General features: G+C 48.3%; 1 protein-coding gene across 1 annotated transcript in view; it reads left to right on the top strand.

Annotated features, from left to right (window-relative positions):
* The window catches only part of tle3a (TLE family member 3, transcriptional corepressor a), a 37,477-nt gene that overhangs the window by 7,076 nt on the left and 6,478 nt on the right, over positions 1-23,923 (top strand). The window contains exons 6-13 of the mRNA XM_048256285.1: positions 7,162-7,224; positions 7,505-7,609; positions 15,030-15,231; positions 15,953-15,960; positions 19,140-19,262; positions 20,806-20,856; positions 21,097-21,249; positions 23,503-23,632. Of these exons, the coding sequence (XP_048112242.1) occupies positions 7,162-7,224; positions 7,505-7,609; positions 15,030-15,231; positions 15,953-15,960; positions 19,140-19,262; positions 20,806-20,856; positions 21,097-21,249; positions 23,503-23,632 (835 nt within the window). The remainder of the gene's footprint in view (positions 1-7,161; positions 7,225-7,504; positions 7,610-15,029; positions 15,232-15,952; positions 15,961-19,139; positions 19,263-20,805; positions 20,857-21,096; positions 21,250-23,502; positions 23,633-23,923) is intronic.

Raw genomic sequence — 23,923 nt, 5'->3', positions numbered from 1 at the left:
TGGTGGTATCAGTTAGCAAACAGCAAAATCTCTCCGTACCTTCATCTTTGTCAGCCCCCTCCTCTTTTCTTCTCTCTTTTCTTCCATCCCCTCCTCTGTGGATGAGGTCAGACAGGGGAGTGGACAGGGAGGGAGTGGCTAGCAGCCCAGGGTGGGTGGGATTAGTGGATTCACACGGCCACATTATCCAGCCCCGAGATTTATCCTTCCTGTCAGGAAATCCATCTCTCTCTCTTTCTTTCTCTCTCTCCATCTCTCTCTATCTGTCTCTCTCTCTCTCTCTCTCTCTCTCTCTCTCTCCCCACATACCTTTCACTCTTTCCTTCTCTCTATCACTCTTTTTCTCTTACATGTCCATATCTGTGTACCTTTGCCATTGATTTTTCTTCTTCTAAATTATCATTATTTTGTAAATGCATCCTTATCATGGTGTGTGTGCGCGCGTATGGGTGCTGTGCGACTACTGGCTGATTCAGCCTGCTCTCAATGAAGAAGCTGAGCTAATGGATCTCCTCACCCCACCTCTCTGCGTCAATAAGCCATTGTGATGACTGAGGCAAGGTCTGTGTGTGTGTGTGTGTGTGTGTTGGTTGGGGGGGGGGGGGGCTGTTGCTGCTGCTGCTGCTGCGGCTGTTGTTATTGACTGCATCCTGTCAGATCTTAGAGAGCTAAGGGTTTTGTGTGTGTGTGTGTGTGTGTGTATGTAAGCGTGAGCTGAGGGGATTGGTGTGGGCTTGTGCACTGTAGACTGAGCCAAATGCCCCAGGTGGTTGGGGGTTATTTTCAGGTCAATTGCAAGGCGTGTGTACATGTTGCTGAGTTCTGGGAAGACCCACTGACACACACACACCCATTCCCCTCCCCTGCCCAGAAGAGGTCCTTGTGACCAGACACGGCCTAGTGGATCAATGACTCATCCACAGGCTGTAGAGACTGTTTGCTAACCCTGCGCTATGGCCATCATGTTTCTGAGCCAAAACAAACTCACTTAGGGCCAGGACGGGAGGTGTGTGTGTGTGTGTGTGTGTGTGTGCAGCTGAGTGAGATATGGAGTTTGAGTTGTGAAATGATCACTTTCCTTCACTTGACGCATACAAACGGACGTTTGGACTTACAGATTGTCTGGCGTGCAGTGTGATCACAAGATGAGGAGACATTTTTTGTGTTTGTGTGGTGTAGACACTAACATCAATAGGCTCTTTACCTGCTCTATGTCTCCTCTGGTTTTCCATTGAGTGGAATGGAGTGGAGTAGAGCGTGCGTGCGTGCGTGCGTGTGTGCGTCCGCCTGCTCGGTTAGGATCAATGCAGGTAAATTCAGATGTCGATGAGCTGCCCGGCCTAGACCAGCTCCACACGACTGCGGAGACATCTCACTCTTAAGTCATACCATTCATTTTATTACATTGTAAACCCCCTCCTTCTGTTAGGAGCTGAGCTTCAGCCAGTTAGCTTCACCTGTGAACTGAAATGACTCGTGCCAGTGATTGGCAGAAAAACTGGCACTGCCTCAAGCGGGTCAGTAACTGGCCTACCAACTTGCCCGGCATGCTCTTTCACTTGCCCCGGGCCACTCGGCCAGTGCTTATGTGGAACACACACACACACACACACACACACACACACACACACACACACACACACACACACACACACACACAGGTGTGAGTGTGGAAGCTACCTGTGCCTTTCCCCTCCATATTCAATACTCATCAACACCTCTCTCGTTCAGTAGTGGCAGCCGATGGGAACAGACAAAGAGGTGTGTGTGTGTGTGTTGTGCGCGCGCGCCATTGACAGCTTGGCCCCCCGAGTGCTCTTCAAGCGCTGCTAGACTGGTCCGAGTACCTGTAATTGTGCAGCCGAGCGTGGAGCTCGCCACTCAAAAGCTGAGGCCCCTTTCATCTGTTTCATAGCGCTCGCATTATATTTTCACACACACACACACACACACACACACACACACAGCTGAGAACTCTATGTGCCAGACAGGAGTGTTTACTGGAAGAGGTGAGGGGAAAAAGAATAATATCAGAGTGACGCTAACTCCCCACTGTCTCCCACACACAGAAAAGACGAGATTTGATCTCGCACATGTATACACACACACAGTCCGAAACGTGCACACTCCCTAACATGAATGCACAAAGATTCAGACAGACACATACAGCACTATCTGGAATTATCCCCCTTATCCTGTGAAAATACGGAGTGGGTCTCTCCTCCCCCTCCCTGTTTTTAGTGTCTGTTAGATCGCCTGACCTTTGACCCTGTGGGCCCAGCTGTCAGCGGAGCCTTAAGCCTGTAAGGAATGCGAACAATGCTCTCCAGGCCTTTCCGTAAATCCTGTCAAACGCAAGAGTGCTATTGACAAGCTCCATCTCTGTAAACAGGGATTATACACTGGCCTGGATATCCTCCGTCGCCTTGCAATATCTCTCCTTTTAGATGCCCCTTTCTAAACGCTCTCTCTCCCCTGCTAAACCATCGTTTATCAGTCCAATGTTTTACTAGCTTAACAATTTTTTTTTGACAAAATGAGTACAAAAGCATAACATGAGATGTTTTCTTGGGCCCTAAGGAACCATAATTGGATAGGTGCCACTTCAATGAGGTTTTAGTGTGCCTATAAAAGGCTTATTATGTATAGATAGGCAGAAAATATATAATTACTGTAAAATATATAATTAGTGTAAAATATATAAAATAAAATATACAAATATATATATATATATATATATATATATATATATATATATATATATATATATATATATATATATAATTACTGTAATTGACACCTACTGATTGTGTATTATTTTTTAAAAAAAAAAAAAAAGATTCAAATTTCTGTTTAGACATGTGTGCAAATGGGTCCATATTTTAGTAGATAAATGTAACATTGATGTTGTTTTTTTTTTTTTGTTTTTTTAACCAAATTCACCTTTGCCCCTGCTTGCTTTGTTTACCTACTGGCTTGCCTACAATAGCCCACAATGTTCAAATACAGTGGCACCTATCTCAGTCTTAATCTCTAGGACCCAATAAGACACCAAAAATTGATGCTTTTGTCCAGCCAAAAGTTGCTGAGCTACATGACAAATAGTTTGTGTGAAAAAGAAATGTGCTGTTGTGTTTTTCCCCTCCACTTCCTTATGCTCTATCGTGGGCGAGGCGGTGGTGGTGTGTTGTGCTCTATCGTGGGCAGGGGCGGTGGTGGTGGTGGTGTGTTGTGCTCTATCGGTGGTGGTGTGTGGTGAGGTGGGCTAGGGCAGGTGGAGCCAGTGGCGTGTGTTGTGCTCATATCGTGGGCTAGGCAGGTGGTGTGTTGTGCTCCATCGCGGGTGGTGGTGTGTTGGGCTGGCTCTGGTGGTGTGTTGTCGTGGGCAGCTAGGCAAGAGGAGGCAGTGGTGGTGGTGTGTTGTGCTCTATCGTGGGTGAGGCAGAGGAGGTGGTGGTGTGTTGTGTGTTGTGCTCTATCGTGGGCTAGGCAGAGGAGGAGCGGTGGTGGTGTGTTGTGCTCTATCGTGGGCTGAGGCAGAGGAGGCAGTGGTGGTGGTGTGTTGTGCTCTATCGTGGGTGAGGCAGAGAGGCAGAGGCAGTGGTGGTGTGTTGTGCTCTATCGTGGGTGAGGCAGAGGTGGTGGCGGTGGTGGTGTGTTGTGCTCTATCGTGGGCTAGGCAGAGGAGGGTGGTGGTGGTGGTGTTTGTGTGCCTATAGTGGAGCTAAGGCAGAGGCGTGGCTGGTGGTGTGTTGTGCTCTATCGTGGGTGAGGCAGAGGAGGCGGTGGTGGTGGTGTGTTTGGCAGATGCAGCGCTGTGCGCACTGCATGGAATTTGTCTGATTTGGGATATTAGGGATTTGGGCTTTTCCCATGTGGAATGCGTGGTATGTCCTTAAAGCACTTTGATGTGTAAGGCAGAGAGAGGCCTTTGATGTGGTGTAATATCCCACTCAGATTACTGTCAATATGTCACTGATCTGCAGCCTTCCGCCCAGCCATCCCTAGCCTTTTCATTATCACTGGTGCACTGGGCTGTCATGGCTGGATCTCCCTCGGCTGCACCATCTGAAGGGGGGGGGGGGGGCTGTCTGCTTGCCCCTCGATCACGTGTGAAGAAATATTACATTTGGCTTGAACACCAAGAGTGGTGTTTTCCTGTGACGCATTGGAGATTATTGTTTGATGATGCAGTGGGATGGATGAGAGATGGCTGTGGGGTGCCTGTAATGTGTTTGTGCATCTGTGGTGGCCTTGGCCTTGGTGAACCGGCCGCCTCTAAGTGCGACCTACGGCGTGGCGGGTATTGATGGGAAGAGGTGATTAGCCGACCTGGCGTAGCGGTGATGGCGTAGTGGTGAAGGGGAAGAGGGTGATTTAACAGGCCTGGTGTGGCGGTGATGGGAAGGTGATTTAGCGAGCCTGGTGTGGCGGCGATGATGGGGAGAGGTGATTAGCGAAGCGGGTGATGGCGTAGCGGTGAAGGGGAGAGGTGATTTAGCAGGCCTGGTGTAGCGGTGATGGGGAGAGGTGATTTAGCAGGCCTGGTGTAGCGGTGATGGGGAGAGGTGATCAGCAGGCCTGGTGTGTAGCTGTGGATTAGCAGGCGTGTAGTGATGGCATTAAGGTGAAGGGGAGAGGTGATTTAGCAGACCTGGTATGGCCGGTGATAGGGAGGTGATTTACTTGAGCCTGGTGTAAGCGGTGTTCGATGGGGAGAAGGTGATCAACAGGCCTGGTGTAGCTTCTTGATGGGGAGAGGTGATTAGCAGGCCTGGTGTAGCGGTGATGGGGAGAGGTGATTAGCCGGCCTGGCGTAGCGGTGATGGGAAGAGGTGATTAGCCGACCTGGCGTAGCGGTGATGGCGTAGTGGTGAAGGGGAGAGGTGATTTAGCAGGCCTGGTGTAGCGGTGATGGGGAGAGGTGATTAGCAGGCCTGGTGTAGCGGTGATGGGGAGAGGTGATTAGCAGGCCTGGTGTAGCGGTGATGGGGAGAGGTGATTAGCAGGCCTGGTGTAGCTGTGATGGCGTAGTGGTGATGCTGCTCTGGCTCTCTGTCAAAGCCTGCTGTGCTGCTGCCACCGCTACGTCTCTGATGTGCCACGCTTTCATCGCCCATCACACACACCATTCCTCCTGGGGTGGTTAGGAGACACAGAGAGTGTGTGCTGGTTTGTGCGCATTTGTGTATGTTTGTTATTTGTGTGTGAGTATGTATCTGGGTGTGCTTGTGAATGTCTCTTGTGTCTCTGTCTCTGTGTGTGTGTGTGTCAGGGATGTTTGCTAGAGCTAGTCAGCCCTAACCCCCCCATGGCCTGCCCCCTTTCCTCTCTTCTTTTTATCCAGCCTTCTCGTGTGGCGCTCATGCGATCGACAGCCCGAAAATTCAATTTAATGACCTGCCCCTGAGCACCTAATATGATTTTACAGGCTGTTACTGCCGGGGCCCCAGCTCCATTTGCATAATGATTGCCAGCGCGATAGCGGGGAGGGGGCAGCTGCCTCTCCTCTTCTCTCCTCGCCTCACTTCCCCTCTCCTCTTTCTCTGGTGGCAGTTGCCATGGCAACGGCCGGGCGGGCAAGCAGGAGGGTGCGGGTAGAACGGAGGCTGGGTTCCCGTGGTGATGTGGATGGAAGACACGGGGGGCCGAGGAGGGGGGGCAGGCGTCTTGGAAATGAGGGAGGATGGAGAAAGCGTGTGTGTTGCGAATGAGGGTGGAGAGAAAGCGCTGTATGTGTGTGTATCTGTCTGTGTGGGAGAGTGCGGGGGAGGGAGAATGGGGAAGTGTGTGTGCACATATCTAAGTGAGACACGTTAGAACAAGGAATTGGTAATCCCACATTAATTGTGCTTGGCTTCTCACACCCATCAAGAATGTGTTTACAGAGATGCCACACACTTGTGGATTTCTGCACATAGCATTAAAGCACTAGTCTCATATTTGGCTCCATTGTGTCAGTGCTTGAGGCCTCAGCCTCACCCTGAAATGAAGGACGTGTTGATGTTGGGTGTTGTTGTTGTTGTTGTTGTTGTTGTTGTTGTTGTTGTTGTTGTTGCGGTTGCTGGTGCTTCTGGGTGCAGAACATCTACCCTGTATTGGTGGACCGTGCTGGAGTTGGTACGTTAGCATTAGCACACTATTTTAAAGGATGGAATGCGACATAAGAAGCTACAAATTTGACTTGCTTCTGATGTTGCGATACATCATACTTTCATAAAATCATGCAACATACTTTACATTGTCTGCAGACATTGTTGTTTCTAAAGCCGGTGCTGGATAAACAAATAGCGTGCGTGCGACAGGAAAAGTTCTTTGGTGTTGCTTAAGCGATAGCTTCTCTGGCACCACACTGTATGTATGTTACATGAAGCTTTCTTGGTCTGTGTTCGCCTACAGCGACTAATGATCTTTCCTGTTATTTGGCTCCATTATGTCAGTACTTGAGGCCTCAGCCTCACCCTGAAATAAAGGACGTGTTGATGTTGGTGTTGCTTCTTGGTGCTGAACATCTACACTGTATTGGTACGTTAGCATAATGCAGTAGGACACTATTTTAAGGTGGTGTGCCCATGGACTGTGTTAGCATTCTGCAATAGGACACTATTTTAAGGTGGTGTGCCCACGGGTGGTGATAGCAGCCTGCATTAAGACACTATTTTAAGGTGGTGTGCCCACGGGTGGTGTTAGCAGCCTGTTTTCGGACTCTTTGTGAGTGTGCTGTAGTGTTGTGTTAGCCTGTTGTGTTGGCGGGCAAATGATGGAGAGCAGTGGGGTGAAATGGAACTCTCTCAACATGGCTGCCCTCCCCTGCCTCCTTCATTTCCTCTGTGGAGTGCTCACTTAGCCCAGCTGCACTCCTCCCTCCCCTCTCTCTCTTTCCTCCAGTCCTCTCTCTCTCCCACTCCACTCCTCTCCTCTCTCTCTCTCTCTCTCTCTCTCTCTCTCTCTCTCTCTCTCTCTCTCTCTGGTAGAGATATTTCACATGTCAATATCACACAGTGCAGAGTGTGCCCAGTCAAGTGCCTCTGATTGCCATGCTAATTGACTTAATCGTAGTAAACACCAAAGGGGGAGGCGTGTGTGTTGGGGAGCCATTTTCAATACAGCAGTTACAACAGTGTTCATTCTATTCTTTTTCCTCTCTTTTTTTCCTCCTAGACGGAGATCGCTAAAAGGCTGAATGCAATTTTGGCCCAAATTATGCCTTTCCTGTCCCAGGAGGTAAGTGGAATCCCCCTGAAGAGCCTGAGGCCTGTGTGCTAATTGTAGCTTTTACAGACTCGTTGGCTCACGATTATGTTCACAGATTTGAAAGTTAAATGATGATGTACATGTAAGGTTAGTTATCACACTTCAGCTTGCATAAAAGACATTTCCCAGGCCTGTTAAAATGTGCCCAGTTATATGACAGGAGACCTAGTAAAGGACATTGTCTCCAAATGACCGTGTTGATGAGCCTGTCTGATGGTGCTCCCTCCATCTCTGTCTCTGTCTCTCTCAGCACCAACAGCAGGTGGCACAGGCCGTTGAGCGTGCCAAGCAGGTCACCATGACCGAGCTGAATGCCATCATCGGGGTACGCGGACTCCCCAACCTGCCTCTGACCGTGTGTATTCCCCCTTTTTTACACTTTTTACGCGCCGTGCCGTCCGTTTGGAGAGAGAGGGGCAAACCACTACATAGTGCCCACTGCACCCACCCCATATAACCTCTCTCCATGGCACATAGTGTCCAATTGGAGGATGACATAACAACAGCATAGCACAAATCTGTGCTGAAACAGATGTTAAACCCATTTCAAAGTCTGTTTTCTTTGTGGTTTAGCCTACGCCTTGTGCAGTTTTGCCCCTCTCACTTGCATTTGCGTGTGTGTGTGTATGTATCTGTGATTGTGTGAACTGGTTTAATGCTGTCTGTGTGTGTGTGTGTGGGAGGATGTGTCGAGTGGTGGATTCTAATGCTAAGTGGTAGAACGATCTGTAATGAGCCCTATTTTATATATATATATATATATATATGTGTATGTGTGTGTATGTGTATGTGTATGTGTATGTGTATGTGTATGTGTGTGTGTGTACATGCTCCTGTGTAGAGAGTTAGGATCTGTTAGCGGGGTTGTATATTTAGCAGGAGTAAGCAGCGCGTGCGTGTGCTAATCAGGGCTTGTGTTGCCCAACGCGGCCGGAAAAGCCCTTCAGCTGGTTGTTTTTAGAGACCCGATCACTTTAATAGGATCTGCTCAGCGCTCAGGAGAGCCCTCAGTCACTGCTGACCTGGATTGCACATGACATTACACACTCACACACACACACACACACACACACACACACACACACACACACACACACACAAACACAGATTCAGAGATACAGACAGGGAAAGGAAATATTGCATTATATTGTTTTATGGAAGAAAAATACCTAGTTTAAACTCATTTTGCTCTTGGTCTCATGTTCCCTGTAAATGTCTCCCATCACCCTTTATTGTCATCTGTCCTCTCCTCTCTTCTCTCTGCTCCTCTCTTCTCTCTGCTCCTCTCTGCTCCTTTCTTCTTTCTGTCCCTCTCTTCTCTCTGCTCCTTTCTTCTTTCTGTTCCTCTCTGCTCCTCTCTTCTCTGTTCCTCTCTTCTCTCTGCTCCTCTCTTCTCTCTGCTCCTTTCTTCTTTCTGCTCCTCTCTGCTCCTTTCTTCTTTCTGTCCCTCTCTTCTCTCTGCTCCTTTCTTCTTTCTGTTCCTCTCTGCTCCTCTCTTCTCTGTTCCTCTCTTCTCTCTGCTCCTCTCTTCTCTCTGCTCCTCTCTGCTCCTTTCTTCTTTCTGTTCCTCTCTTCTCTCTGCTCCTTTCTTCTTTCTGTTCCTCTCTTCTCTCTGCTCCTTTCTTCTTTCTGTTCCTCTCTGCTCCTCTCTTCTCTGTTTCCTCTCTTCTCTCTGCTCCTCTCTTCTTTCTGCTCCTCTCTGCTCCTTTCTTCTTTCTGTTCCTCTCTTCTCTCTGCTCCTTTCTTCTTTCTGTTCCTCTCTGCTCCTCTCTTCTCTGTTTCTCTCTTCTCTCTGCTCCTCTCTTCTTTCTGTTCCTCTCTGCTCCTCTGTTCTCTCTGCTTCTCTTCTCTCTGCTCCTCTCTTCTCTGTTCTTCTCTTCTCTCTTCCTCTCATCTCATTGTTTCTTCTCTCTCTCCCCTTTGAGAATCCTCTCAATCTAGTGTTCATCGATCACCTGTGAGACTTGTGTCTGTGTGCCCCCTCCACTAGTGGTCTCGTCCAGTGGTGATCAGATTACTGCAGCTGACCCTTCGTTAAGCCGCCCCACCCCCCCACACACACACACACACACACTCAGTCCTCACGGTCGTTCCATAACAGTCAAGTAGGAGCGGGTAGAGGAGGGAAGGGTAGTAATGGAGGAGACAAGTGCTGGCCAATATTGGAATTCAATTAAGGGCCTTAACACTGAGTCCCCGCCCCAGCCAAGCCTCTCTCTCTCAGATAATGACTTCCTGAGCTCAGATTGGATTGAACAGGGCCACGGCTTTGCCTTCCTCTGTGCCAGCGCTCCATTCATAACCAACCCCCAACACACACATACACACACACACAGCGCGCTGCTGGGCCCACAGTTCTCTTCATTTTTATCAGTTCAATCAGGGTTTTTCCCCCGTCTCTTTTATTGGCGTGTCTGGAAGGTAGATTTGGAAGTGCGGAGTAATATCCTTATTTTATCCCAGAAGATCTTCTATAACAAAGCAAAGTAGGGAACAAAAAGACGGAAACCTCAGAAGTTTTGAACTGAACTCAGGAATGTGTCAGTCTGATTTCCTCTGTATACGTTTATTACTCTCTTCCTCCACCTCTCTCTCTTTCTTCCACCACCTCTCTCTCTCTCTTCTCTGTCTGTCTATCTTTCTGGCTGTCTGTTCTGTTGTGCACTTCTAAGCAGACATGGATCTGGTGGATGGATCCCAGGTGCTGGATCTGTTGGAGCCAGATCTAGGATTCATCCATGCTACTCTCTCTCTCTCTCTCTCTCTCTCTCTCTCTCTCTCTCTCTCTCTCTCTCTCTCTCTCTCTCTCTCTCTCTCTCTCTCTCTCTCTCTCTCTCTCTCTCTCTCTCTCTCTCTCTCTCTCTCTCTCTCTCTCTCTCTCTCTCTGAGCCACAGTCAATGCTGTTGTTTGGTTGGCTATGGGCTGTGTGGGTAGAAGGCATTAATTGTTAGCAGTGCAGCTGAATTAGTGATGCAAAAGGCTGTCAGGAACAGGAACGGCTATACTGCCGCTGTCCTGCTTCCTAATCGATGCTAAAGGCCAAGGCCCAGATCTCAGGCATAGAGCAGAGCAGCCCTGCACAGCACAGGCGAGCCTACAGCATAGAGCAGAGCAGAGCTCCCTGCCCAGCACAGGCGAGCCTACAGCATAGAGCAGAGCGGCCCTGCACAGCACAGGCTAGCATGGCTAGCATTGTGTATTGTAGCTCAGCAGCCAGACTGGCTCTGGTCAACTTCCCCAGCCTTCTCCTACTCAAGCTGGAACTAGTTGAATGGAACAAGCTGCCATGTTGTAGCCACTGACCCTAGTGGTGATGGGAGAGGAGATCCAATAAAGGCTAACTAGCCCAGCTCTCCCCTACCCTACCCAAGCCCAGTGTAGAACTAGTCGAGAGTTACCGCGTAGCACAGGGTAGTTTAGAGTAGCCACTGACTCTGTGGTGATGGGAGAGGAGAGCCGGTAATGGGATGCATCTAGGGCAGGGCTTGCTCTCGGCTGGGGCTACCACTATGATCAGAGCCCTCAAGATGGCCTCTCCTCTCTCCTCCTCCTCTCCCCTGCCACCGTCGATATCCTCTTTCCTCCCCTCCCATAACTGCAGCTTGTTTTCTGGCCGTGTGTTCTGTGTTTCTGTCTTCATCTGTGTACGTCGGGCTGCTCATGTTTGTCAGCTGTGTTGATTTTCAAAAGCTTCGTTGCATATTTTAGAGCTTATTTATCTGGCGAAGCAACTCGTGCTGTTGATTTAGATTCTTTGTTGCTTTTATTTTTAGGTGCGTACATATTTCAGCCGCATCTTTTGTGCCTAGCTTGTGTTTTTAATGAGCAGCAGGCTTGTACCTTTTTAAATGAGGCTTTCTCCGTACCTCTGAGTTCCATAGCTCCCAAGTACACTCACACACTCACGGTACGTATCCACTTGTACTTCACTTCATTTTGTCGTGTCGCATTCCACTCTAGTCCTATGGGTGGCGTCAAAGCGACTTTAGCAGCGCGAAAGCATTCGGGAAGGCAGCTGCATTTGAAATAATGTCGTGCGTCAAAAACTGCCGATGCCCAGCTTTATGAAAAAATGAATCCGTTGAGCCAGCGAGGCTACTCTCAATGAAGGAGAGGTTGTAGGTCCTTTGTTGTACCACAAGCGGTGCCAATGAAACTTTGGTTCGCTTACAAGACAAATAATGTTTTAACAATCTCTTCCCGCGACCAACTAGTGAGTCCATAAAACTCATGAAACTAGGATTTGGATGAATATATTGGCTGTTGGTGTTTCTGGTGAGGATTTGAGATTGCATTGAGTAGTTTAAATAAAACAAGATTTCGAAATGGCTTGCATAGTTTGTTTAGGCTATTACTGTGTTGTATACTGTTAAGTACATGCCTAAAATTGTGGTCCATTTGTGGAAAAACACTTAAGATGCATTAAAACGAACCGAATATGAGCTGATAACTGATATTTTAAACGAAACGCCCACACACACACGACTGAACGAGGGGAGGCAGCGCGACCCCTTGCGTATGACGTGTTGTGCAAGTGGATCGGTACCGTCACACAGCTATCTTATCCAGCCCTTTCCATAATGTCTTCCTCTCAACCTACTGGCGCCAATTAGCTGTGTGTGTGTATGTAGGTGGTACATTGCCTGTGTTGCGGTCGGGTTGCATAGCGCTCTGTTTTCTTCATTTCTGTTGTAAGACAGGTTGTACCAGTCATCCGGCCCCTTAATTTGGCCAGTTGGCAGTTTTTAAGACCTCCATACCCTCCACCCCCTTATTTTCTTGTAATAAATGGTGAATCTTAAGCTGAAGCGCTTGGCAGCCTCCCTGCACTGCTCTCACAGATGGCTGCTAGATTAGCACAGAGAGAGCAGCTCTTTATCCAGGAATATTAAATTAGAAGAAGAAGCTCTTTTCTTTTTATATGGTTGTTTTTTATTTATTTATTTTGCTGCGTGTGTGTGGTAGCTGGGCTCTAATGAGGCTCAGGGTGATTGTCCGACATCCAGCACTCATCAGAGGCTCGTTAGAGCCGGCGAGCGGCGATGGGCCTCCCCTGCGACTCGGCTGCCTCCCTGCCACTGTTAATTTCCCCTGTGGTCAGCACTACTCACACACACACACACACACACACACACAGTCTCTTCTACTCTCCTTTCCTCCCTCCCCCTCTCTCTTTCTCCCTTCTTTTCCCTCTTGTTTTTCTCTGTATTCCTTTGTAATAGTTCTTCTTGTCTGCTTTTTGTCAATGCTGTCTCCCTGTCCGACTTCGTATTTGTCTCTCTCTCTCTCTCTCTCTCTCTCTCTCTCTCTCTCTCTCTCTCTCTCTCTCTCTCTCTCTCTCTCTCTCTCTCTCTCTCTCTGTTCCCTGTCTGTCTTTCACACACACCCCTCTTCATAATATGATTCTCAGATCAGGTTTGAGTAGAGAGAGATCAGGGTGAGGGGTTTAAGGTTGCCAGGTGACCCCAAATCCCAGGTGACCCCCCCTGTGTTCTGTGTTCTCCAGGGCCCCTCACCTTAATATAGAGGCAGCTGTGCAAATAGCCTGCTGCCCCCACCCACCCACCCAAATCAGCCTGTCTGACAGGCCGACATCTTAATAATGATTTGACTCCGTGGAAAGGCCAAACGTCTGCAGCACCCCGGCCTGATAAATAAGCTCCCACTATTGATATTTACCCTGCCGCACGCCAATAAAGACCCCGTGATCATTCTCAAAGGTTGGACCTCCGCGCCTGCTATACATGTTTAATAACACCCACCCTTTTATGTTCGGGTGAGACGGGGACTGTGTGTGTGTGTGTGCGCACGTGTTGGTGAAGGTGTGATGGAATCCATTCTAAACTCTCTTAAGAATGTCCTTACATGGTCAGTGATGGAATGAAGGCCTATTAAAGAGGGGGACGGGGGGTGAGAGGTGTTGGTATTCAGGGTAACGGTGGGTGTAAAGGACATCCCATAATAGCACTTGAATAATTGAAGTGGTGTGAGTATGTGGGTGATCCATCAGGACTTTTATTTTATAGCCGTGTTTCCTGTTTTATGGGCTCCCAGGCTTAAGTATTATTTAACCCGACTCTAAACGCCACACACACACTCTAAACGCCACACACGCACACACACTCAGTCTGAGTGGCTTTCAGCTCGTGCCAGTCACACTCACAGCCTCAAATATTCATGCAGTAGATGGACACGCACGCACACACACACGCACGCACATACACACACACACACACTTTATAACTCGCAAATACACACAGTTATCTATAAATGGTGTACATGCACTCTCGCATGAGCTCAATCATGCTCACTCACAAATAAACTTACGCAGGCACACACCCCCATCGTGCAATACGTTCACACACACGCATACATAAACAGTCTTTCTCACATGCACACACCTACACTCGCTCGCTCTATCTCTATTTATCTGACACACACGTACACAGCTGCTGTGAGTTTGTCAGTGCCAGTGGATCAGTGGTTGGCCTCAAGTAGCAGGTGGTGGCGAGTGGCGTAAGCCGGCAAACTCTGAGCACTGGCTCCCGTGCCTCTTGACAACTCTGTCAGGATCAACGGTGGGGGTGTGTGTTCCTACTCTTTATCCACACACACACACACACACAGACACATTTGTTCAGCTGAGTATACTCGTGAAGTTCACTGTTTGATTTGAATCACTGTGACTCCAGAGTTCCCTCCTACGGATGTATTCCATAGACTGCTATGTAGATCTAGATGCCAGGTCTGTCCTATCTGAAACGCCACACCTACATTTAGCCCAATCATGTCCAGTTTCTTCCCCTCACAACCGTGTGTGTGTGGGGGCAGCCATGGCCTACTGGTTAGTGCTTCGGACTTGTAACCGGAGGGTTGCCGGTTCGAACCCCGACCAGTAGGCACGGCTGAAGTGCCCTTGAGCAAGGCACCTAACCCCTCACTGCTTCCCGAGCACCGCTGTTGTTGCAGGCAGCTCACTGCACCAGGATTAGTGTGTGCTTTACCTCACTGTGTGCTGAGTGTGTTTCACTAATTCACGGATTGCGATAAATGCAGAGACCAAATTTCCCTCATGGGATCAAAAGAGTATACTTACTTGTATACTTATACTTTTACAGTTTCTTCCCCTCACAACCGTGCGTGCGTGTGCGTGTGTTTGTGTTTGCGTGCGTGCAAGGCCATTAGCACCTTCACACGTCAGTGGTGGTCAGGCAGTATGGGTAGTGTGGGCGGGTGTTGGGTGGCACTGCCTGTGGAGGGCAGCTGGGTGAGTAGGGGTGGGCACCGCCCAGATTAACACAGGGGAGAAAATAGAACTGCAGCACACACACACACACACAAATGCTTCCAAAATTCTACCACAGCAGTGTGTGTGTGAGGAAAGTGAAGTAGATGAGATGTAGGCAAACAAGTGCAGGGAAAAGCACTGTGGGAGTTGATGTGTGTCTGCTCTGTTTGAGTGTGTGTGTGTCGAAGTGTGCATGCATAGTCATAGACATTGTTTTGCAAGAACATGTGTTGAAATGTTTGTGTGTGTGTAAATGTGGATGTATAGATGCTTCTGTGGGCGTATGACTTGTAACTGGTTTAAGGATGCGTGTTATGGTTTTTCTCTGACTGTGTGTGTGTGTGCGTGCACGCATGCATGTGCATGCCTAGTCACCGTTAAAAGTGTGTGTGTTGATGATGTTGTTGTGTTGCGTGGATTCTCTGGCCCACTGGTTGTGGTTCTCTCTCCGTGTCGCTCTCCCTCTCTGCTCTCCTCTTCCTGTAGCAACAGCAGTTGCAGGCGCAGCACCTGTCGCACGCTGCCCACGGTCCAGTGGCGCTGCCGCCCCACCCCTCGGGCCTGCAGCCGCCGGGCATCCCGCCCGTCACAGGCTCCGGATCGGGCCTGCTGGCCCTGGGAGCGCTGGGCAGCCAGGCCCACCTGCCCGTCAAGGACGAGAAGAACCACCACGACCTGGAGCACAGAGGTGAGGGCCCGCCCTGCGTCTACCTCGGCCAATCGGCAGGCTGGCTCCGCCGCGCCGCCGACGCCGCTGGCCAATCAGACAGCCCGCCCTGACGGAGGAGAGAGGAGAGGGCCGTGCTCTTGGCTGTCTTTTTTTTTTTTTTGGGCACTGTAGATGTTGATGTTTAATGCAGACTGACCTTATGAATGATTAAATTTTTATTTTGGAAATAACTTGACCCCTGTATTCATTGAGCACGCTCATAAAGAAATGGCTGCTGCATATTAAAACACCTGCTGACTTTTTGATGTGGGGCAAATAGGGGAGAGAGAAGCCCAAATGGCTGTCCGGCCAGGCACTGCCAGAGGCCCCAGTACTGAGACGGCGTTAGCATTTTTCTTGGGTCGACTCACACTCTCTCTCTCTCTCTCGGTGTCGGCCCAGAGAGGGTCAGCCAAAGGACAGACTACACACTCCTGAGCCCAGAGACTGATGTGTACAGCAGCAGTAGCGAGCCGAGGCCAAGAGTGTCCCTCCCATACACACACACACACACACACACACACACACACACACACACACTTCCCAGTAGACACTCTTGTGTTGTCAGTTGGATGTTTTCACTGACTTTTATTTGTTTCTCTCTCTTTCTCTCCTCTACTCTCTTCTTTTTCTTTTCTCCCTCTCTCTCCTCTCTGGCCTGTTGTCATCTTTCATCGCGCCTGGACTGTGATGACAAAAGAGAGCACGGTAAGTCTCCCTTCTTCTTTGAGTGTTATGTCTGTGTGCTGCTCGTCCAACTGCATGAGAGAGAGAGAGAGAAAGAGAAAGAAAGAAAGAGGTGGGAAGGGAATGCTGTGTTCTCTTGGTCCAGGAAGAAGGCTCCAGAAATGTCTGGATCTAAATGTCATGACAGGCTGTTGTTGGTGTGTGTGCTTGCCTGCCTGTGTGTCTTTGTGTGTGTGTGTGTGTGTGTGTGTGTGTGTATTCTGCAGATGTGGGGCTGGGGCTCAGTAATCAATGCTGGTGGGATTTGGGGGTTGTGTGTGTGTGTGTGTGCTTTAATAGGGAATGAGGTTTGGTGCAGCAGTGTGTGTGTGTGCTTTTAATAGGGAAATGAGGTTTGGAGCAGCAGGCCTGGCGTTGTCTTCAGAGAGGAAATGACTCGTAACACAGCGTCAGGATTAGCTCCTCTGTAATTTCATCACAATTAAAGAGGGCTTAGACACACTCAGACACAGATACACACACGCACACGCCTTCTTCCTTAAAGGATTTTCCCTTTTCTGCTTGGCTGTCCATCTAGTGCCTCTCTCTCTCTCTCTCTCTCTCTCTCTCTCTCCTCTCTCCCCCCTTTTCCTCCTCCCTCTCCCTCCCTCTCTGTCCCTCTCTCTCCTCTGTCTGCCACAGTATAAATATGTATGGGTGCTGACATAGAGCTGTATTGTCCTCCTGTGCTTGCCCTTGTAAGAAGCATTTCTCCTCCCGGCTTAAAGCTCTCTGATGGTTGCGTCTGCCCAAGCCCATGGAAATCAGAAGTGTGTGTGTGTACAGTAGATGTCAGTGTTGATGGTCGTGGGTGTAATTCATGCTGGGTGGGAACTTGCAAGCAAGTGTGTGTGCAAGCAGTAGGTGCAGATAGTAGCATTTAGATAGAAAGTCGATGAAGACTGGTTTGTGTGTGTTTTGTGGAGAGAGTGTGCGTGTGTATGTATGCTTAAATGTCAGTGATGGTCTGGTCATTTTGTGTGTGTGCGTGTGAGTGACCATCTGATCCGTGTGATGGCGACTGAGTGTAATGAGTCATGCTGGGCGCATCGCTTGAAAAGGTCAGACGCTCTGCTGAAACTCAGCGACCCTCTGCACGCACTCCCAGCTTCTTTCTTTCTTTCTTTCTTTCTTTCTTTCTTTCTTTTGCATGCACTGCCAACTCATCTCTCTCTCTTTATTTATTTCTCTTTCTCTTGTCATCTTTATCAGTGTTCCCTGAAAAAGTGGTGCTATATAAAGTTTAGCCTGTGTGTGTGTTGAGCTGACAAGCTGAGGTGTTACAAAAGGTTGATGTCTTCTCTACCACCTCAGTGAATTGCTTTGTGCTCTTTTCTAGGACATGGTCCTGTCTTTTGCAGTATAGTGTGTGTGTGTGTGTGTGTGTGTGTGTGTAAGGATGGCGTGAACGGTATTAAGAATGGTGTAGACCCACATAGCTATTTTAAACTCACACATTCTCTCTTCTTTTGGAGAGTATCTTTGCTCTCTTTTTAGAGAGGCTCTTAGGGAGACATCTTAGTAGGAGCTTTAGTTTGTCTGGTGTGTGTGTGTGTGTGTTGGGAGTTTCAAAAAGAGAGGAGGGTACGGGGAGTTATAAAAGGAGCTCAGACACACATCCATCTTTTCAGTGTACACACACTTACACACACACACACCTCACCACTTATTTATTTTTTTGCTGAGCCTCTTGGCTGTGTTGTAGCACCGGCTCTTAGGAGTGCATGGCGTGGGGGGTTTAGCATTGTGTGGTCTCCTAGGGTTGTGTCGGTGAGTGGGCATATTGGCCCGCCCGTGCCAGTCTTAAGAGGGCATTACAGAGCAGCGCTTCCTGTCTTAGTGGGCCAGGAGGGCTGTCAGTGCCAGGCTGAGGGGCCGTTACGGGGTGGCACTGCCAGGGAGAGAGTGGGCATGGAGCTCCTGTCTGGATGCCCAGGCCCAGGGCACCGCTGTGCCATGCTGCAGTCGAGGCAGAAAGATTTCCCCTCTGTGGCTGCCAGCCTGCGCCAGTCAGGAGCTGCCCACTGGTCTGTTGAGACTAGCCAGGAGAGGACCTCAAACGTTCACATGCTGTCACACACAGCAAACTTCAAACATGCATGTACATACAAACTCTCAAATATGTATACAGAAGGAGTGAGAGAGACAAACGTGTGTGTACTCACACATAGGCTCAAGCACACACTCTCAAACATGTTCAAAAAGCCAGATGAACACACACACACACACACACACCACACCCCTGCCTGTCTTGAGGAGAAAGGGCTGTTGTTCAGCCAAGCGCTTGGCTAATGTTCAGCTGAAGCAGTTTGTTGTCTCTTGTAGGAAGGGGGTGGGGCTAGCACTGGAGAGAGGGGAAGAGGGCGAGAGAGAGGGGTTAGACTTGAAAACAGAGAACAAGTCTCTCTTTTGGAGTTAACTGTGTGTGTGTGTGTGTGCGTATGTGTATGTGTGCCTGCGTGCCTGCATGCCTATGTGTGTGCTTTGTTGTACAGCCAGCACATTCTTGTGTGTTTAGTCTAACTGCATGTTGTTAGATACAGCTTTGGCTTAGGGATCACATTGTGTTGGGTTCTGTTTGCTTTCTGACGAGGCTGATTAGAATGAATAGACCTCAGGGGTTTTCCTTCTCTCTCTCTCTCTCTCTCTCTCTCTCTCTCTCTCTCTCTCTCTCAAAGTGTGCGGTTTGAGGATTGATAAACCACCTCTCTTCCTTCAAACCGCTTCTCCTTGTTTCCCTGCTTGGCTTGGTGACAGAACCCACAGCTGCAGAACTACCTGCTCTGATAGCAGCCGTTTGTGGGGAAGTTTTAGAAAAACCAACCTCCTCCACTCCCTCGGAATTCTGCCCGTTATCTTGAGGTTGTGCACATTTAATAACATGGGTGAAGCTCTCCCTGGTAAGAGGGTTTTTTGAGTCATACCCCTCTGCACTAGTCACAGCTGGCAGGTGGTTTAATAACTTCTGAATCCAATAAATGCCTTTAATCCGCAAACACATCTCGGAAAGGACAGGAAATAACAGTCTTGAGTTTTAAGAGTGAGGAGAAAAAGAGTGTTTTAAGTTTGAAACAGCAATGTAAGATGTAACCTGATGTTCTAATAAAGGTGTGTGTGTGTGTGTGTGTGTGTGTGTGTGTGTGTGTGTGTGTGTGGTGCAGAATAACTCCATCTCCCCGTCAGACAGTCTGCGCACAGCCAGCGAAAAGCACCGTGGATCCTCTGACTATAGCCTGGAGTCCAAGAAACGCAAAGTGGATGAGAAGGACAACATGAGCCGATACGTGAGTAAACACACACGCGCACTAGGGGTGGGCGATATGGACAAAAAATAATATCTTGATATTTTTTTATGATTTTGACAATAACGATAATTAGTCGATATCCTTTAAAAAATAGTTTTTGTTAAAGTCTGAGTTACTTTACAGCTCATTATTTATGAATAGCATCATTACAATAATAACCAATAACCTAACCTGTGACCTTTTAACCAAATCAACCAATGCATTGTCACTCTGACACATTGCCAATTCTGCCCCCACTTCTGTGTGTGGCAATGACATGGTCTCAGCTACTTTACAGAAAATGAATAGGCCTAACAGTTTCCCAAGAGAAAGTCTGAAGCTGAAGTTCCTTTCAAACCTTTACATAGGATTCACTGTAAAACTAAGCAGACCAACAGAGTACATCTCAGTTATTTCCTTCTATGTTTTGTTTCAGAGTAATCATGTAGGCTAGCATTCCAAGGTACAGAATAGAAACTAATGTGTTAGCTTATGGCTAATGTATATGAGAAATCCCATAGAGATGCTAACGGTTAGCATAATCGGTAAACGTAGATATTTAGAGCGAACTTCAGTCCATTTACAAAAGAGTTACATGAGAATAGTTCTTTGTTTACAACTGACTCAAAGGCTAATGTTTTCTCTCCATATAATACTGTGTAGGAAAAAACGTGACTGTCTCATCAATTCTACTTGAACAGAAGTAGCCGCATAAAATCCCAAGTAGGCTACTCTCGCTGCACAAAATAAACATTAGGCATGCGTGGGACAACGTTTTAGGTTGTGACCCACTAGTGATCAAGTGACACTTGCTCTGCTGCAGCCAGGGCTTCTCCCGCATACATCCTGGGAATGAATGAGTCTTCAATTGTCTTCGTGATTTTGAGTGTTTTTCCCTATAAGTAATTTAAATATTCGATAATGTCAATTTGCACATCGTTAAAACAACAATCAAGATATTATCGCAGACGATATATATCGCCCACCCCTAACGCGCACACACACACCTGAGGTAACTTGGTTTGGGAATTGATATACTGAGTTTGATATGCTGAATTTCCAAACCATCTAGTTTATATATAGAAATACAGATTAAAACAGTTCTGTTTAGAACTTTATTTGCTGCTGCAGTTTCCCTCGGCCCACAGCTGTTTCAAATGCCCTCAGATGATGGAACTGTATGTATGTGTGTGTGTATATATATATATATATAGATAGATAGATAGATAGATAGATAGATAGATATAGATATATATAGATAGATATAGATATATATAGATATATATATATATATAGATATATATATATATATATATATATATAGTATAAGTATATATACTTTTTTGATCCCGTGAGGGAAATTTGGTCTCTGCATTTAACCCAATCGGTGAATTAGTGAATCGAACCGGTAACCCTCCGGTTACAAGTCCAGAGTGCTAACCAGTGGGCCACGGCTGCCCTCACTCATCCACTCTCATGCAATCTGTCAATCTTCTCTCTCTCTTTTTGTCCTGCATCCCCCCTTCCTCCGTTGGGCCTGCAGGACAGCGATGGTGACAAGAGTGATGATCTGGTGGTGGACGTTTCCAACGAGGTGAGGAGCTGCTGACGCTCAGCCTGATATTTTTCTGACCTCTTCTGCTTTGCATAAAGGCTATCTTTTGATTTTACTATTATTTGCAAGTCATTTCACTGGCGTGTTGATCACTGATCATTTCACTCGCTGTTTGGGTCTTTCTCTCTCTTTCTCTCTTCTCTCTCTCTCTCTCTTGCGCTCTCTCTCTCTCTCTCTCTCTCTCTCTCTCTCTCTCTCTCTCTCTCTCTCTCTCTGAAGGACCCAGCCACTCCCAGAGCTAGCCCCGCCCACTCCCCACCAGAGAATGGTCTGGACAAACCCCGCCCTCCAAAGAAGGACACGCCCAACAGCCCTGCCTCTGTGGCCTCATCAGGAAGCACCCCCTCCTCCAAAACCAAGGACCATGGCCATGTAAGGGTTAATCACCTTCTCCTCTCTTTTCCTCCTCTCTTCTCCTCCTTCTCTTCTCTTCTCTTATCTACTGTCTTCATTTCTCCCTCTGTTTCTCTGTTTCCTAAACTACGCAGCACAGACATATAGGGGGGTGACATATAGCACAGACATATAGGGGGGTGAACGTCATCCTTTCTCTCTTTCATCTCTCTCTCTTTCTCTCTCCCTCTCAATTTCACCCACATAAGAATTATTCTTTTCTTTTCCTCCCTCTCTCCCACGTCACTTTTGCATCTTTCTCTCCCTTTATAGTTTCACCTCTTTCTCTGTATCCCCTCTTCCCTCCCTCCACCGGTCCCTGCTCTTTTGTTCCATTTTTCTTCATTTTTATACCTCCACTATCTCACACAGCCCCATCCTCTCTCTCTCTCTCTCTCTCTCTCTCTCTCTCTCTCTCTCTCTCTTTCTCTCTCTCTCGGTACTTCACTGTGTCATGGCCACAAAGGTCTTTGTCGTTAAGTTCAGGCATGATCTCTCACCTTTATGTAGTGTCTGTAATGTACCCGATTCAGTGTTTCATGTTTTTTGTGACTGTCTGAAATTGTTGTCCCTTTTTCAGTTGTTGGAGGAAGTGGGTGAGAGGTTGGGGTTCACTTTCTCAAAAGAACTGTTCATTAAATACTCCAAAAACAAAAGGGAACTGTGCACCTTCATGAAGGGCCAGATTGTCAACCTTGTGGACATGTTTAAAGCTTTGGTGGAATCAAGGGTTAGGGTTGAATATGCTTTCTTTAAAGTTTCAGACAGTGTGGCTCATTTCTCACAGAAATGGTGTACTGACAAGGGTCTGGTCTCCATTATTGATGGGGCCTTGGCATTTATGTGGTGATGCCATGGGGACTGGGGGGTTGGGAGGGGGCTATACTGTAGTGTCTTAAGGTGTTTTTTGATCCATGCAATGGTTCAATAAAAGGGGTTGTAAAAGTCAAAAAAAGCTCTCTCTCTCTCTCTCTCGCTCTCTCGCTCTCGCTCTCTCTCTCTCGCTCTCGCTCTCACTCCTCACTCTCTCTTTCCCCCCCCCCCAAGTCTCCTAGTCTGTCTCCCTGTGTGTGTGAGATGAACGCCTCTATTGGCTGTAGCCCCATGCTGTTGTTTCTCCTGTATAGAGTTGTCACGCTCGGCTCCAGGTCTATGGGATCTCTGGCAAAGCAGGATTACACAGTCATCCGGATAAGTGCACACTCGCTCAGTAAAACCCTAAACGCCGCCGGTTAGACTCCATGCTCAAATCCATGTTCCAGATTTGGGATTTTCTGTGCTTTACTCTCAGCAGTTATCTAGCTAACTTAGACCCCCCCCCTTCCCTCTTTCAGTCCAGTCAGTTTGGGATGCGTGTGCCATTAAATCAGGTGCATTGTGGGAAACGTGCGTGATGTTATGGCCGGGACAGAGGACAGAAATCAGGTGCATTGTGGGTAACGTGCATGATGTTATGAGGCGAGGACAGAGGCGTGGGGAGTTCTGAGTAAATCAGGTGCATTGTGGGTAACGTGCATGATGTTATGAGGCGAGGACAGAGGCGTGGGGATTTTTGGGTAAATTAGGTGACGGACCAGACAGCGGTGTGATCTCTGTATGAGCGTCCTCTGAGCAGAGACGGAGTGACAGGGTGTCTCCTCTCCTCCCTGCCCTGCTCTCTCGCTCTCTTTCTCTCCCTCCCTCTCCCTCTCCCCCTCTCTCTCTCTCTCTCTCACTCTTCTAAATACATCTGTAAATGTCAGGTCTAATGCATCCCCTTAGTCAGATCAGCGCCAGCCACCGCTCTAATAACTCAGCGCCTTTAACCATTCAATCCACTGTGCCTGGGACCGGCAGATTAAACCAGGGGGAGAGAGGGAGGGAGGGAGGGAGAGAGAGAGAGGGAGGGAGGGAGGGAGGGAGGGAGAGAGGGGGAGGGATAAAATGCTGCCTCATCTCCATTGTAGCAGTAATAGGGTTTGGGATAAATGGCTTGAGTCTATAGCCTGGTAGGAGAGAGCGAGTTTGTCAGAATTGGATTGGATTAAGTTCAGCTGCTCTCAAATCTCCTGCCTGGATGCTACTTTGAGGTTTTTTTTTCTCTATTTTTTTCTTTTCTCCCTGTCTTTCTGTCTTTGGGGGGATTTTGAATGTTTCTCTCTCTCTCTCTCTCTCTCTCTGTGTGTGTGTGTGTAAGTGTGTATGTGTACGTGTAACTCCACTAATTCTCTGGCTCGGCTCATCTCCTGACAGAATGACAAATCCTCCACGCCGGGCCTCAAGTCCAACACCCCCACGCCCCGTAACGACGCCCCCACGCCTGGCACCAGCACCACGCCTGGCCTCCGGCCCATTCTGGGCAAGCCCCCTATGGATGCGCTCGGTGAGTGTGTGTGTGTGTCTCTCTCTCTCTCTCTCTCTCTCTCTCTCTCTCTCTCTCTCTCTCTCTCTCTCTCTCTCTCTCTCTCTCTCTCTCTGCCTGCCCTAGTCTCTTTCCCTTTCTCTCATCTGTCCATTTCCTGCTCCCCCCGGTATCTCTTGCTCACTCTCTCTTGGCCCCCTGCTGTGTTGACTAGCGTTAGCATGGCAACGCATGAGTAATTAGTGGAGTGAATACTCCAGGAAGAGCTCATCTGAATGCCACAAATGCCTGCACTGGTGCCACACACACACA

Source organism: Alosa alosa, chromosome 11 (assembly GCF_017589495.1).
Source record: "Alosa alosa isolate M-15738 ecotype Scorff River chromosome 11, AALO_Geno_1.1, whole genome shotgun sequence".
NCBI classification, from domain to species: domain Eukaryota; kingdom Metazoa; phylum Chordata; class Actinopteri; order Clupeiformes; family Clupeidae; genus Alosa; species Alosa alosa.
This window is presented reverse-complemented; position numbering and strand designations above follow the sequence as displayed.